The sequence below is a fragment of the Gekko japonicus genome, unplaced genomic scaffold (genome assembly GCF_001447785.1).
Source record: "Gekko japonicus isolate JY-2015 unplaced genomic scaffold, Gekko_japonicus_V1.1 scaffold4719, whole genome shotgun sequence".
NCBI classification, from domain to species: Eukaryota; Metazoa; Chordata; class Lepidosauria; order Squamata; family Gekkonidae; genus Gekko; species Gekko japonicus.
The window spans coordinates 6,017-22,744 of NW_015163228.1; the positions used below are offsets into that span (position 1 = coordinate 6,017).

At 42.3% G+C, this 16,728-nt stretch overlaps 1 protein-coding gene across 1 annotated transcript; it reads right to left on the bottom strand.

The window, feature by feature from the left end:
• Positions 1-1,106: 1,106 nt before the first annotated feature.
• Positions 1,107-14,191, bottom strand: LOC107106967 (vomeronasal type-2 receptor 26-like). Its single transcript, XM_015407184.1, has 5 exons — positions 14,049-14,191; positions 11,533-11,824; positions 7,161-7,388; positions 6,379-6,505; positions 1,107-2,047 (listed from the first exon to the last, which is right to left on the bottom strand). Exons 1-5 carry the CDS (start codon positions 14,189-14,191, stop codon positions 1,107-1,109), a joined length of 1,731 nt encoding a protein of 576 aa, XP_015262670.1.
• Between the last annotated feature and the right edge of the window lie 2,537 nt (positions 14,192-16,728).

Here is a 16,728-nt window from a genome sequence, read left to right on the forward strand (position 1 = left end):
AATAAGTTGCTAAAAACAAATATCAGAGTATCAAACCAAATCAATCTGATCAATTTGCTAATAGCTCTTGATTTGATAAAGAATGTAGAGAGTTGAAGTCACGCCTATGCTCCATTTATTGGAAATTCTGTACTTCTTCACTCTCTTATCTCCCAAAAGAATATCAAACATATAAAAACTACTTAACCTTATCAAAATTAAGAGGAATGCCTTTGTCGAAAAACAGTGAGAGTGACTGCTAACTTCTATCTCCCACAATGATTCAAAGCAATTTTGGGCATTAGTTAACAGAGCATTCAGACCAGGAATATCCAGCACCTCTGTCATTTCTCCTTCTACATGGTACCATCATTTTTATTTTATTTTTTAAATTGGTGTAGTGGTTAAGTGTGTGGACTCTAATCTGGGAGAACCAGGTTTGATTCCCCAGTCCTCCACTTGCACCTGCTGGATGACCTTGGGCAAGTCATAATTCTGGCACAGCTGTTCTTGAAAAAGGGCAGTTTCAGTCAGATCTCTCTCAGCCCCACCTACCTCACAGGGTGTCTTTTGTGGGGAGGGGAAGGGAAAGGAGTTTGTAAGCTGCTCTGAGACTCCTTTGGGTAGTGAAGAGCGGGGTATAAATCCAATCTCCTCCTCCTCCTCTTCTTTCTCCTGGTGCTTCCTATATTACCAACCTTGTCTTGGATGATATTTCTGAATGCCCCCCTGTAACTCCTGACAAAGTTGTTTCTCTTATTGACAAACTAAAATCAGGGAAAACCCCTGGTCCTGATGTGATACCTGCGGAAATCTTAAAAGCTGGTCCTGAATGCTGGGCACCTCCCCTGGCCACTTTTTTACCATTGTAAATTTAACAAGGCATATGCCTACAACATGGACTAATGCAATTATAGTCCCAGTTTTTAAGAAACCTGCAAATTTCAGACATATCAGCCTTCTTTGTCCTGATCTCTTGGTGGGATCAGGACCTTGGTATAAATTGGCAAAAAACCATCTATAATTGGCAATTGCTATAAATGAAAAGCAATTCGGCTAACACCATTACTATGCCAATATTCAGCACTGCATTTTATTGTCATTACTTGGTGGTATCATAGAGCTTCCTAACTCTCACAAATGTCTTTAATAAAATCATTCTTTAGATTGCACTCATATTTTATTAGTTGGTGCCTACTATTCAACTCAGGCTTCAAAATAATTATGTAGGATTTAGGGAAGAAGATACAAACCAGCAGTCCAGCACTAGAGGCCAAGATAGAGAAGATCTCCATGGCTACCATATACTTCCCCTTGGTGCTGAGATAAGATGGAACAAAGGACAGCCAAACACCACAAAACACCAACATGCTGAAAGTGATCAGTTTGGCTTCATTGAACCTGTCAGGCAATTTCCTGGCTAAGAAAGCCGCAGTAAAACTGACAGTAGCCAGAAATCCCAGATACCCCAGAACCAAATAAAACATTGTGACGGACCCTTCATTGCATTCCACTATGATTTCTCCAGCCAGAGTGTCCATGTCAAAATGTGGGAATGGAGGAGCAGTACAGAGCCACACTGCACAAATACTGACTTGAATGAGGGAGCAAGAGATGAGAATGGAGGTTGCCAGTCTTTTCCCAACCCATTTCCTCATCTGGGTTCCTGGCTTGGTAGCTGCAAAAGCCAAAACCACGGTGAAGGTTTTGGCCAGCATGCACGAAATAGCCACTGAGAAGATGATGCCAAAAGCAGTTTGCCGTAAGTAGCAGGTCACTGTCTGAGGCTGGCCAATGAAGAGTAAGGAGCAAAGGAAACAAAGCAGCAGTGATATAAGAAGAGAATAGGTGAGGTTCCGATTGTTGGCTTTGACAATTGGAGTGTTTTGGTTCTGGATAAAAATTCTTAGGACCAAAGTTGTGATCAGAGAAAAAGAGAGAGCCGAGGAGGCTAAAATGATCCCCAAAGTTTCTCTGAAGGAGAGGTAATGTAGAGCTTTGGAAATACACTTATCTTGGTTCTTGTTTGGATATTGGTCTTGTGGACATTTAAAACAGTCATCCAAATCTGAAAAAAACAGAACAAATGCTGGCTTCATTCCCCCATACCCTTATTATGATGTAATCAGTTCTACATAAAAGTTATTAATGGGCTTGAAATATCTGCTTTCTTAAGGGTAAAGCCGGTACACAGAAATTGGCTTGGGGGGGAGGGCGCTGTCAAGTCATAGTTGACTTAAGGGGACCTTTTGAAGTTTCAAGGCAAGAGACATCCAGAGATTATTTGCCTTTGCCTACCTCTCCATGGTGTCCTTAGTCTTTCTTGGTTACCTCTTATCACATCCTAACCAGTGCCAACCCTGCTTAGCTTCTAAGATGTGACAAGGTCAGGCTAGCTTGGGCTACTGTATCATTTATATTTTCTGAGATTTTCCCCTCCATTACATAGTTACATGATACACTCATAGTTTGCAGGATCTTCTTTTTTCTCTTTGGGATGGCTCCCACTTCCAGATTTGGAATAACTTTGTGGAATAATCTTCACCTATGTGTGTAAAAATTAGTTGAGGATTATACTTGTGCCCCTCTAGTTGCTACTGTCTGGTGCTAAGAGTGAGGAGCAAAGACCTTGTTCAGACAGATGACAAGGAATTAAGTGATGACAGGGGTTGGGGTGGTGGTCTTGCTTTGCCTGTTCCTCCAGCCCTGGGCATCAGCTTCAGCCTGCTCCACCACTGCCTTCTGAGGCCTCAGTGGGAAGAGAAAGGGGTTTGTTCACTCATGCTTTCTTCCTCCTACCCAACCCCCATCCCTGGTGCTGGGTGCTGCTGGGTAGTTTGTGTATCCCTGACTTCTCACTCGGCCCTTGTATAGAGTGCAGTGTATGTAGTACACACTCCATGCAGGGTCACATGTCTTGTAACAGCTCCTGCTTTTAAAAGACATGAGATCCTCCTCTATTCTGTCACATTGTCAGCATGCCCTTCCCTTGCAACTGTTCCTCTAGGGAGACAGCAAGATGCACTTGTTTTAGGTTTACTGGTTGGGGGCAGTGATGATCTGACCCCAGACCCCAGATGCTCCTGTTAGCCAATCTACTTCTAATCACACTCTGCCAGAACCAACCAGCAGGGCATGGACCTCTTTGGCTGCACACACCAAGAGGTCAGGTAAAGACAAAGGGTTTTAGCGAGCTGGGCAGAAGGGGCGTTAAAGCAGGCAGGAGGGGTAGCGGCTAGCAAAGGACCCAGCGTATGGTCCTTGGCTTTTATAGTGCCAATCTTTGGGGCAGGTGGCAACCTTGCCATCCTAGATCCACCCATCTGTAAGTCCGTCCCATCCCTATATCTTATTGGTGCATGTAGTAAGGGGCACTACCTTTAAGGTTGGGCCAATATTGAAATACTATATTCTAACACAGGACAAGCCATCTGTGGAGGTGTGAAGTCCCAGCGTCACTATTCTCCTTGATGTGCAGATAGATACTGGCTTTCCCAGGCAATCAGATAAACATTCAACAGGAAATGGCAATTCAGATGTAGAGCAGATCCGTTTGTCTACATGTATCTCACCAGTCCATCAATGGGGGGATTATCTCTCCTTAGCTGTTGTTTCATGCTGACAATGGCGAAATGTGCTTCTTCCCTAAGGCTAGGTAGCTGTGTGCTTCATTAGCATGAAATGCAGGCTCAGTGCAGCTATGTGTATTTTCACAACAAGTGATTCAAACAACGTTTCTCTGCCTATGGGTCAGTGTGTGCACAATTCATATGGTGTGTCAGCAAACATCAGTCCACAACAATACAAATATTAGTCCATTTCTCAACACTCTGACCCCAGATGTTCTGGGATTGCTGAGGGAGAACATGGCCTTCACAATTAATCTGAGGAAAGGAAGAAGAAACTGGAGTTTTAAACAAACCAATGGAACTAGATGAGTCTGTAGCACCACCTGACATAAACTATTGCCAAGTCTCTAATGAAATGAACAAAAAAATGTGCCTGCATTGCAAGATTCATGTTCTGATTTTCATGAAACTTGGCAGCTGGATAAAATCCCCAGTCTTTCTCCATTGCTTAAACTTTCTGCATGACAGCTAGGGGTTGTGCCTACAATGGAGATTAGATTATGAACAAAGAAAGAAAGCTTTAAAAAGCACAATTTACTCTCAGTTATTTGAGGTGATGGACGGAATGGGATGGATCCAACTCACTTTCCCACTCAATTGCATATAATCTCCTCTTTACCAAAGCTCCTGTCTCAGGTAGCTTTTTCCCCATAAAGGTCCCATGACTCCTAAAATAGTTTTTAGCTCAGTGCAGCTATGTGTATTTTCACAACAAGTGATTCAAACAACGTTTCTCTGCCTATGGGTCAGTGTGTGCACAATTCATATGGTGTGTCAGCAAACATCAGTCCACAACAATACAAATATTAGTCCATTTCTCAACACTCTGACCCCAGATGTTCTGGGATTGCTGAGGGAGAACATGGCCTTCACAATTAATCTGAGGAAAGGAAGAAGAAACTGGAGTTTTAAACAAACCAATGGAACTAGATGAGTCTGTAGCACCACCTGACAAACTATTGCCAAGTCTCTAATGAAATGAACAAAAAAATGTGCCTGCATTGCAAGATTCATGTTCTGATTTTCATGAAACTTGGCAGCTGGATAAAATCCCCAGTCTTTCTCCATTGCTTAAACTTTCTGCATGACAGCTAGGGGTTGTGCCTACAATGGAGATTAGATTATGAACAAAGAAAGAAAGCTTTAAAAAGCACAATTTACTCTCAGTTATTTGAGGTGATGGACGGAATGGGATGGATCCAACTCACTTTCCCACTCAATTGCATATAATCTCCTCTTTACCAAAGCTCCTGTCTCAGGTAGCTTTTTCCCCATAAAGGTCCCATGACTCCTAAAATAGTTTTTTATGGGGAAAGAGGACCCCAATCCCTCTTTTTCAACAACAGAACAGATGATTGGATCCAACTACACTTGGCCATTTCTTTAGTTAAGAATCATAATAATTACAAAAAGTTAAGTGTTCCATAATTATTTTAATTAACATGAAAATGAAACAAATTCCCCCTCTAAACAGCCCATAACAAAAAACACCATGGCTGTGGTCACACACACTAAATAATCGACTTTCAATCCACTTTCAATGCACTTTCCAACTGGATTTTTACTCTGTGAACTAGCAAAACCCAATTCAAAAGTGCATTGAAAGTGGGTTGAAAGTGGATTATTTAGTGTGTGCGACCACAGCCCATGTCTTTCCTGTCTTTTTTTTTCATTATTACATTCTTGCCCTTCTCTGAGTTAACTAGCTTCATTTTTTCAAGGGAACCAAAATTATCCTAATGGCTTAATCTTTATTCATTAGGGAAGAGAGAGGGAGAGTCTGAGCTTTCTAGACTGGCTGTAAATGGAACCAATTAGGATTGCATACATGTGGGATTTCCAATCTTGAAAGAGATAGAAAAGGACTTTGGCTTTCACTCTCCTCCTTATGCCTGACCTGCCATGCATATTTCCCCTTCTTTTCTATTCTCTCTGGCTTGCCTGTAGCTCTCCAAACCAAATCTACCTCAAGGCCTCCTCCTCTTGCCTCCCTTCCCAGATGCTTTGGCTCACTTTAGCCCCGGTCACACGAGAGGTTTTGGGCCGGGAGAGGGCCGGGCCGGGGGCGCAGCAACTGGGTGTGATCCCACCACAACATCTGGGAAGTGTTGCGCGCCTGTTCCCAATCCGGCCCTTCCGCCGAAAACCCGCAGCAAAAATGAACCACCTACCGAGGTGGTTCATCCGGGAAGTCCACATCACGGCCAGCCGTGAGATTGCCAGCGCATCCTTCTGTCGGCGCATCCCCGGCCCCCGGCTGAACTGCACATGCTCACACATGCGCAGTTCGGCAGCTTCCCCCTCCTGATCGTGTCTTCCTCCCCGGCATCTGATCGTGCTGGGGAGCAACGGTGCTGTGGCTAGGGGAACCATGGGATCCCGCCGCAGCGTCTCTATTTTGGTGTGGCTCTAATTAGCCGCACTTTGGCTGGTGTTTTTCCTGCTGTGTGGCAGGGACCTTTGGCCACCAAATGCTCTTGCCTCATTACTTTGCCTCCTCCTAAGTGGCCATGGTGCTATCTGTATTATGATTTGGAAGCTTTCCTTTCCATTTTCTCCTAGATTTTAATGTTAAACATAGATGCATTAGCCTGAAAAGAAGGACCCCCAATAATAAAACACTTCCTTTGTTAATGAATTACCAAAATGAAAGAGATATGAATTCCCAGGCACAATTTTAAATCCACCCCAATGAACTTATCAGAAGTGGAAAGATTTTGGCTGTGGGTCCTTTGTCTCATATTTTAACACTTTACATTATGTCTCCTACCTTTCTTATCTGAGATCTTCTCATCTGGACATGGAACACAACTGTAGCAACAAAATGGTGCCCCCTCAGCCTTCTTTCTTCTGTAACCAGGATGACAGTGATCATTGCACTCAGCAAGGGGAGGCACCTAGCCAAAGAAAGATAAGGAAAAAAAGTTTTTCAGGTTGATCAGCTAGGTTCTCTTAAAAGCCTGTTGATTTCAGCAATTCAATTCATAGAAATGGTCCTTCAACTTGGATTTAAAAGTCCATCATTCAAAGATGAGAAAATAATTGGCAAATTAATGACACAGTGAATTTCACGTCATTTCCTATTTAAGTAAAATGGCTGAGAAACTCTTTATGGAATTTGAACAGTACTGTGAAAAGGATAATGGAGGATAAGCATTTGGGGGAAAATCCCAGTTACTGTTATTATAACCAGAAGACAGGAAATTTGAGGAGTAACAGTTCCCTCCTCTGCCCTCACTTTCCCCCCTTTCCTCTCTCCTCCCCCAGCAGTCACCCATGCCCCTCTTCTTCGATGACTTCTTTCTTCCTTCCCATCTCCCAAGCTTCTTCACACTCTTCCTCCCTGCAGCAGAAACTAATCCTCAACAATGTGGTTCAGGGTAGCTAAGGAAGCTCAAATGGCAGCAAAGATCTCACAACGTAAACTTATGAGACATTTTTAAAGTTGCAATGTCTGCATTGATACAGACATTGCTTCTAGAGGACATGGCCTCATTTTTTAATTCATACCTGGGGCGAAGTTCAGAATTAGATACATGATATGGATCGCACCTGATTCATCATATTAGGCCATGTGATGGCTTCTTCATTAATGATGAGTTCTCTGCCTGGTGAAGCCTGTGGAATTATCCTTCCAACTTTCACTCTCGCAAGGGATTTGTTTGGCAAAGTAACCCAGTTTATAATATCAAATCCGGATGCTATTTCACCATTCTCATTAAAAAATACCAGGTCTCCAGCAGTGTTGTTAAATGAGATGCTTCTCAGGAAAGGGTGAAACTAGATTGACAATGCACAGGTTAACAAAGTGATCAAAAATTTAGAATAATCACTTGAGTGTTTACAAGCAAAAGGCTTTGAGCTATTTCAAAGGTTTGATTTTGTTTCTCCTACAGCTTTTTGATGTGGGGTCCAATGTAGAATAGAAGTAAATAAAATTCCAGGATATTATGTTCTTTGTATGGTTATAATTGTTCTTATACCTGTTCATTTATTGGTTTCATGAATAGTAACTACTTGAATTTCTTTGTATGTTCTATGTTTAATGTTTTACTTGTATCTTTGTATAATTAATAAAAATGTTAAAAAAAAAGAAGAAGAAGTCCTTTAACTTGTTCTAATTCACACCACCTCATGGGCCAATGGAATGTTTTGGAACTACTTTTTTAAAGTGAAGACCACCACCTTGGACTTATAACAGTTTGTTGGTGTTTCATGTGTTTATTCCAGAAAGTGATTCTGCACTAGACCTTAAATCCTGGTTCAACCGTTTCCCCGAACTTACATTCTATACTGCACTCGAGTTCACCACTTTAATTATCCCAGGTTATTTCCCCCCCCACATTACATTGAGGTCACCCCGTTTTCACTCCACACTTGTTCTTGGATAAACGGATGCTGTTATAACCTGGGATAAGTGCAAGGTATTGTGTTGTGAGTTGAACTCTAATAAAACCAGGAATGAGATCCAAGTGTGGGAAGGACCAAAGAGATAATGAAGCAAAAGCAAAGAGTCAAGTGTTTGATTTATACACATACACACAAATTAAATGGATGTTTTTGAGATGAATCACATGGAATGAGAATCACATGGAATGAGAACAAACCCTACAGCAGAAGATGAATGGACACAAATCTGACATCAGAAATCACAAGACTGAGAAACCTGCAGGAAAACATCTCAACCTTCCAGGACATTCAATGGGTGACCTCAAAGTAGTTGTTTTATTGCAAAGGATCTTCAGGAACAGAATGGAAAATTGCTGAATTACAAGTTATTACAACACTTGGAAGAAAAACCTCCCTAGGACTCCAGGGATATTGGTTTCTTATCTCATTACATATGCTAAACTCATTCAGTCCTCACATATGTATTCTCAACAAAAAGGACTATAGATCCTATCTATTTTAGTGTATTGCTTGTTCAGAATAATATATTAGAATAGTGAATATAATGCAAGGGATATTGGAATGTCTTGCTGACACCTAAAAAAGAAAAAAAAATGCTGTTGGTTGCCTCCATGCCTGAAAGGGGATGAATGGAGCATAGCAGTTTACTTCTCACAATTAAAAAGGATACCTCACACATTTATCTCCTATTTTGACATATTTTTGCCTCACTGTTTTCGCCCTTTTAATTAAATCAAAACAACTGTTGACCTTATCAGCTTAGCTTGTTATTTAGTTTTGTCTTCGCATATCTTAAAACATCTTAATCATTTGCTGTTCAGCCTGTCTATAAGTTTGAATTGTTACTTTCCATTCCAAAGTATTTGAAAAAGGTTGCACGCACACAAAGGTTCATACCACAAATAAAGCTTTGTTGGTCTTTGTCATTATCTGGGCTGTGCCACAAGAGGCCTACTAGGCCCAGGGAGCCTGGCTAGCAGTAGGTGATCTTCAAAAACCAGGATCACGAAACTGCGGAAGAAATCGGGCGAAGCCCCGAGTCAAAATGCAGCCCCGGAGCTTCGGGTGTGAAATTGACACGTTTGTGTCGAGGCAAACGGCGCTGTGCTGTGAGGCAGCTCTCGTGAGAAATCACCCAATGTGATTTTGGGCTACAGTGATACCTACAGCTTCTATGGGCAACTTTAAGAAACAAGAGAGATTCAAGACTCAAGAGGTTCAAGAAAGGGAAATACTCTGTCAGAATTTGGATGCAATGCTGCACTCCCTGCATCCGATATGTTCACACACTAGAGGACAACTCAGGACAATGGGTCTGCTCTGAAAGTCATGGAACATTACCTTCCATGGTTGTAGGTTTGAAAGATCCCATCTCCTTCTGCCCACCATTACTCTGCGTTTCAGTCTGGATGTGTACATCTTATGTAATGCATGTGCTATGGCATAGACCGCATTGTAGATGCTATAGCTCTGGCCAGTCATGGTCATTTCAAAAATAATTCCAGGAAGGCTATCCAGCCTCTCTTCTCCTGTGCAAGCCTCATTATTCTTTCCCTTCTTTTCATCAGAATCAGACAATGTGCAGTTGAATGCCTGTTCCCAGAAGACCCTGATAAAACCATCTTCCTGTTGTAAGCCAGGACGTACCCTCTGAAGGAATTTTGTAAAATCCAATAACTGATTTGAGTGAATTGTAAAGGATAAGGCACCATGGAAGATGTACATGTCAAATTCCCTGAGCTCCGTCTGTGATGAGAAATCCCAGTGGGCTGTCATAATCCATACCATTCCCATAAATATTTTGGTAATCCCTCCAATTATTTCATTAAAATATATCAACCATATCAAAGCATTTATGGTCTGGCGGTCTGCATTTACAACAAATAGTCTGACACTGGAATTGGCAAGAGAAGTGGTCACGGGTAGAATAGATTGTAATGACTTGAATGCATATATTGCTGGTGTCTTTTCAGTGTGGGCTACACAGATCCCATGTTTGAAAAGCATAGGTGTCAAAGTATGCACAAATTTTTCACCTTGATCATCATCCGTTGCCATGATCCCAACCCACGTCCATTGAAAATGCATAAGGAGCCGGACAATTCCCATGAACTGAAAATCTTCATTGGGGACCATGCGATAGAAGGAAGGGAGCTGAATTTTCACATTAGTCACTGGAGCAAAGACACAGTAGGCAATCTGAAGCAAAACAAATTAATGTTTATGATGATACTGATCATTAGTAATGAGTTACAATGTGTTATCCCAATTAGCAGTTGAAATCCGGGGATAAATCTTTAGTACTAAAAATCCTAAACTGAATTATAACCTTCTAAGACCACTGGCTTCAATGAATTTGGAACAGTTTAACACTGTTTAGGACTGCATGATATCTGTATTTAAAAAATCAGGAATGTGTAAGTCATTCCTGGGAAACATGCATAACTTATAGCTCTCATGGCATGAAAGGGCTTCCATACTTGGGATGTCATCAAATACATGAAGCTGCCTTATACTGACTCAGATCACTGGTCCCTCAAGGTCAGTAATGTCTACTCAGGTTGGCAGCTGCTCTTCAGGATCTCTGGCAAAGGTCTTTCACACTACCTACTACCTGCTCTTTTTAACTGGAGACGCTGAGGATTGAAACTGGGACCTTCTGCGTACAAATCAGAAGCCCTACTCGTGAACAAGTTTGCATGTTTTGAAACATTTCAGTTTTGTTTTTTTACATGTGCAAATTGAACTCACGAATCTCTAGTTCTCCTCTGTCCTTGAGCTTTTTAATTTTAGTCTGTCTTTGACTGGCATGAACCATCCCAATTAGTCACAAATACACATCAGTACATGAGCATTGATTTTGCCATCTCCCTTGAGCAGGGCATGTTCATCATTTCCAAGATTATTTACATTTCTTATATGTTACTCCTATCAGAAAGGAAGCCTCAGAACCCTTCCATCAACCCATTCAAGTATATATACTGTGGAGGTCTTAAAGTGGGAGAGATGCATCTTTCCTCAGCCTCAGGTTATGAAGGGGGGGGGAGAGAGAGCGAGAGAGAGTGAATTGATAGAATTGCAGGAGGAGGTAATATTGAGGCAGTACACTGCTGAGGTGGTAAAAAGGACTGTAGAATTCATTGTACAGCTGAGGAGGCTACATTTCTCAAAATTCTGCAAGATGAGTACTTCCCAGTAAATTGAGAACAATCACAGCAATCAAAATGCTAGGATGAAAACTTTCTTTCTGATAGTCTACAGGGTTTTTTTTTCATTTGGAGGAATATTAAATATTAGATTTCCTCCTCTCTATTGAAATGGTACACCTAATCATACCACCTGAAAAGTTTACCACTTCATTCTCTTGCATATACAGTCTGCATCTCTCTCTCTCTCTCTCTCTCTCTCTCTCTCTCTCTCTCTCTCTCACACACACACACACACACACACACACAATCACTTCCTTAGTCCTCAGGATATAGGAGGATAGGACAGATGTAAAAACTTGTTTTACCTGTGGGATCTTGTAAACGTTTAGAATAGTAGAGATATGAAAGGCCATTTCAGAGTTCAGTCCCCCAACCACAGCTATCACACTTTTTGTCTTGTTGCAGTTGTAGTTGGGGACAATTCTTTCCCAGGAAGACAGAAGCTTCAGGGTGTTTTGATGAGTCATCCTGGCATTCAAATAGTCATCAAAGATCTGGAACCCCAGGCTGACATTGGGTAAGATCTTGGAGTTTTCATTAATCTCCTTCACAGCAAATACAAATGACAGGACATGCTGGTAGATCTTTGGTGAAATCCTAAAGGCAGATTTATATTATGAAAAGAAAGAGATATTCAGCATTTCAAGAATCATCTATTGAACTTTTAGATTTTATTACTCATATCAATTTTGTATGAGAATATTCAATTATTTTTGAAAATGCTTATGTACATAAGAGAAGCCAAAGTTGGATCAGTGGCCAAAAATACCAGGTGCTATCAGGAGGTCTATCAGTGGGGCCAGTACAGTAGAAGCCCTCCCACTGTTGCCCCCCCATACTTTTAAACTCTCTGCCCATTTCTTGTAGGCTAACCAATGGACAGTGAAAATGGACTCTCCATGCCCTACAGCTAAAAGAATCATTTTTCAACACCAGAAGGTTAATGCCCACCTCTGGTAAATGAATGGATTGAGGACCTTAGACTCTGTTAATATTTAAAACATGGTATATAGACAATTGAGTGTGGACCTTTTTTAGATATTTAAAAACTTTTATAGGGAATTAGGTGTAGAATTGTCACCATTGTTGTTTGTTGTACTTTTGTTTTTACTTTATGTATACCTTTTCCCCAATTTTATTCTATTTAGTTGCAGGATTAGGGTTTTTTTCTCCTTCTTGCTATTCTTTCTTCCACTTTTTAAAAGGAAGAAATATAGAAAAGATATTCAGTATATCAATAATCCTCTCCTGAAGTTTTAGATGTATTTCAGTGGTACATATCTTCAACCAACTTCATATAAAATATGAAAACCAGAAATAGATAAATCATATGTATTAAAATATTTTTATTGGCCCCAGTCACAATGGGGGAAAAGACACAGCCAAAGCACAGCTTTTTTGAGCCGCATCAAAAGAGGCGCTCGGCGGCGGGATCAGATATATCTCCCGAGCCGCCGTGCAGTTGCTCCCCAGCATGATCAGATGCCGGGGGGGGGAAGCCACAGAACGGAGAGCGAGGCAGCCCACTGCACATGTGCATGCCTGCGCAGTTTGGCCGGGGGCCTCGCATGCTGCCGGAGATGGGCACGCTGGCGATCCCACGGCTGCCCTTGATGTGGATTATCAGGTAGGTAGTAGTTTTTTCTAGGATTTTTTTTTTGATGCGCGGTTTCGGCCAGAAGGGATGGATTAGGGATGGGTGTGCTCTGCTTCCCAGATGTTGTGGTGTGATTGCGCCCGTTTGATGCACCCCTGATCCGTCCCCCTTGTGGGGCAAATCCTCCCATGTGACCGGGACCTTCCTATGTTTCTCAGAAGAGGCTCAAATGGAAAACATGATAGCAAAGCAGTGGAATAAAAGAGTAAAATACTTAAACTCATCCCCTACCCACAATGGGAAACCAAGAAGAACCCGACAACAATCACAGGCATCAGCTGCATAGAATCAATAGAACCAGCTGAAGACTGGAAGCAATAGCTTCATGTTGGGGTCATAACTGAGAAGCCCTGCATCTGAGCAGAGGAAGAACATGCCTCTCTAATGGATGGCACAGAGAGCGAGAGCTGATTGGGCAAGTAAAATCATTACTTCTGATTAAAAACAAACATTGTTGGCTTGCTAGTTTAGTTTCAAGTATGAATTCTTTCCTTGCTATTTTCAACCAACAGGATGAGTCTGTCAGGCTCTGCCCATTTTAAGATTAAATTCATGGGCATGATACAGCAAAGATCAACATATACAAATATCATTGATTTAAATAGAAGTGTTAAGCTGTTTCTGACCAGTGCTCCCTTTAAGCTGTGGGGTCCTGTGAGCAAAAATTCTACTTTGTGAGTTACTGGCATTAAAGTTGTGAGCGAACGATTTGTCTACTGCATAAATTTGTTTGCTCTGGAGCCCTTCTTCCTGAGCAAAGACAAAAATGTGTGAGCCGGAGGCTAAAAGAACTGTGAGCTAGCTCACACTAACTCAGCTTAGACCCCTTATTTCTGACCTCTTATTTCAGTGGAAGATTGAGCACCCTATGCTTTACTATATCTGGATTGTGCTCAGTCTTATCTAGGTGAAACATAAAACCCAGAGTCCAGTCTCTCCTGGTTCTGAAAACATTTTCCTGGGTTGCTGAAGAGAACGGCAAGGTGATTCTTCTGCTCCAGCATCTCTTCCATCTTCTGCTGCTGTGTGTGGCACTTGACTGTGACTGTTTCTTATGCTCTTAGGTCCTGTCTGCAATGAGCAACAAGGTTATTTTTAAAGGTAAAGCACAACATGGCCACTTTCACTTAAAGCCTAATACTCAAAACAAAGTTATTTCCTTACATAAGTCCATCTACCGCCATAGTTCTAGGGTTTTCAGAGTAAGTGGTTTGATCAAAAATACATCCATACTGAGCCACAATGTCTCCAATGATTATGTCACCTCTCTGAGAATACTCATATGGGAACTGGAAAGGATCAGTCATGGTACAAATAGTGCACACCTTGTCCATAGCTGCAGGTAGCTCTAGCCACATGAATAACAGTAGAAACAGAAATATGTCTACCATTGGGAAGCAAATATTCTTTCAGAATCTTTCTCTTTTGTCTACCATCTAATCATGTTCCCTGTCCATAATTCCAACCTTGAAGGGCAAAGGGAAATTTTATATATGCATTTATCTTTTTGAGATTTATAGTGGGAATTCATTGGGCCTCAAAACATGCATATGACAATTTGCAATTTAGTGGGTGATTCCTAATAATTAGAGACAATTACACCTCTGAGATCATCACTCCAGAGAAGTATGCTGAACGAGACATCACTTGCATCAGAAAAAGAGAAATGAACATGCTTCTGTGTTATCGGTGTAACTTACCTGAAGGTTAGGTATTTGGATGGCTAAATCTGACCCAGAAAAAAAAGAAGCTGCATAACAACAAGGCCTCAGGATGTTAACAGAGTGAATTGACATGTTTGAGATACCAGGTGGCCATGCTATTCCTAGAGATGGATGAGATCCACACAGCTAACCGAGAGTCTCAACTTGAAACAAAGAAGCAAACAGAATGTGACTCAATTCTGATACTGTGAAAAATCATGATTTAACTGTAGTTCTGCAGGTCATTCCATTGTCTATGGTTACCTACAATCGATCTATTATTAATATTAAGAGAACCCATTAGGCTTGCTATTTTTTATTTTTCACTGGAAATCTTTCTAAGTATTATTGTAAGGGGATGAATCAGAGGGACACGGGCCGGAAAATGCGGGGGGGAAGCGTGGCTGAGGAAAATAACGCATGGTTGTGCGATCAGACGTCCCTTCGAGGTCCTGTGGAGGTCCCGTGGTTAGGGGGCAGGTGCTGATCACATGATGATCCTGCAGCGTGACAAAGAAGCGGCATGGTGCGATCACACCAGCAATCGCTAGGTGCCGCTTCCCTGGCAAACCGGATGGATTTTTTTAAAAAACGAAGTTTGTGCATACGCATGACTGAGCAATCATATCTGCACATTCGAAGGCGGGTGGTGGGCTTACCGGAGAGGGCAACAGATGCTTCTGGACCCCAACAGAGCTCCAAGGCATAGCCAATGGAGGGGGAGGGGGCCCCCTCGTCACAGCTGCTTTAACAGCCTGCGTGACAGTGGCCATAGCGACCCTCCAGAGGTGGCAAGCCTGGCTGCAATGGGAGGGGGCCTCTTTGTGCGCATGCACCGTTGGGCACTTGTGCGCATCTGGTGGAGACTTGAAAAAAACAAACCTGTTCGTGACGGAACATGGGCAGGCGCTGGATGCCATGGGATTCCACCAGAAACGCGATCAGGCGCCCGCCCTTGCCCCGCGGTTTCCAGAAACTAGTACCTTGGAGGTACTAGTTTTTTACCCCGCATCTTCGGCGGGGAGACTCAGGTTCGGCATGGGAGCTCTATGCTTCCCAGATGTGGTGGTGTGATCGCACCCGGAAAATCTGCCTATCTTCCGTCTCTGTAGCGTGGCTAATGTTCCATGTGACCGCAGCCTTACTTAAGCATATACATGGGGCTTGACTACCTCCTGGAATTACAATGGACATCCGGACAACAGAGATTAAGTCTCCTGGAGTAAAAGGCTGCTTTGGAGGTTGAACTTGATGGCATTATACCCTCCTGAAATCATTCCCCTTATCAAACCCTGCCTTTCCCGGGCTCCATCTGTTGGCAGCCATGGGAATGGTCTGGACATAACCTGGGCCAGGATTTTCCAGTTCCCTTTGTTTTGAATGCAGTATCTTTCATCATCATCATCCAGAGGCTGATTTTGAGGCTCCAAGCTTTTTTATAAAAATTAGTTATGCCTTCCAAAGTCAACTGAGAGTTGTTCTGAAAATTGGCCAGAATATTTTGATTCTCTTCATTTTGGGGACAGCAACTCCCATCATCATCCTAAAGATAGGGGCCAATTTTGAGGCCCCTAGCTTTTGTTATATGGACTATGGTGGCTCAGAGGTTAAGATACTGAACTGCAGACTAGAAGGTTAGTAGTTCAGCGGTTCAAGGACCTAGTGCCATATGACAGAGTGAGCTCCCAGCTCTTGACAGCCTAGTAGTCTGAAAGCAAGAAATTGCAAGTAGATAAATAGGTACTGCTGCAGTGGCAAGGTAGCAGCATTCCGTGTGCCTCAGTGTCAAGGTGTCATTACCACTGAAATATCTTTGAACAGTGGTGGCTCTTTAGCTTAGAAACAGAGATGAGCACTGCCCCCTAGAGTTGGATTCGACTGGCTTTCGAGCAAGGGAAACCTTTACCTTAACCCTTTTAAGCTTTTGCTTTTCCTGCCACACACAACTTTTGCTTCAAATTCAAAAAGTGGAGGTGTGGTGGGGTTTCCTGGGGATTGGATGCACCAGGATGTTCCAATTCATTTCATGTTTTGTATTGCAACCACTACAATCGTCCTCAAGCCTGCGGGCATTTTTGAGGACTTGTAGTTTTATTTGTAGATGAAACACATATGAACTTGCCACAATGCACTGAACATCC

Excerpts from the sequence above, each read along its gene's own strand:
- LOC107106967 (XM_015407184.1), bottom strand. The coding sequence starts at position 14,191 with ATGACTGATCCTTTCCAGTTCCCATATGAGTATTCTCAGAGAGGTGAC. Across the intron at positions 6,506-7,160 it reads GGCCTAATATGATGAATCAG|GTGCCTCCCCTTGCTGAGTG; the intron begins GTGCGATCCATA and ends TTCTTTGGCTAG. Across the intron at positions 2,048-6,378 it reads GAAGATCTCAGATAAGAAAG|ATTTGGATGACTGTTTTAAA; the intron begins GTAGGAGACATA and ends TGTTTTTTTCAG.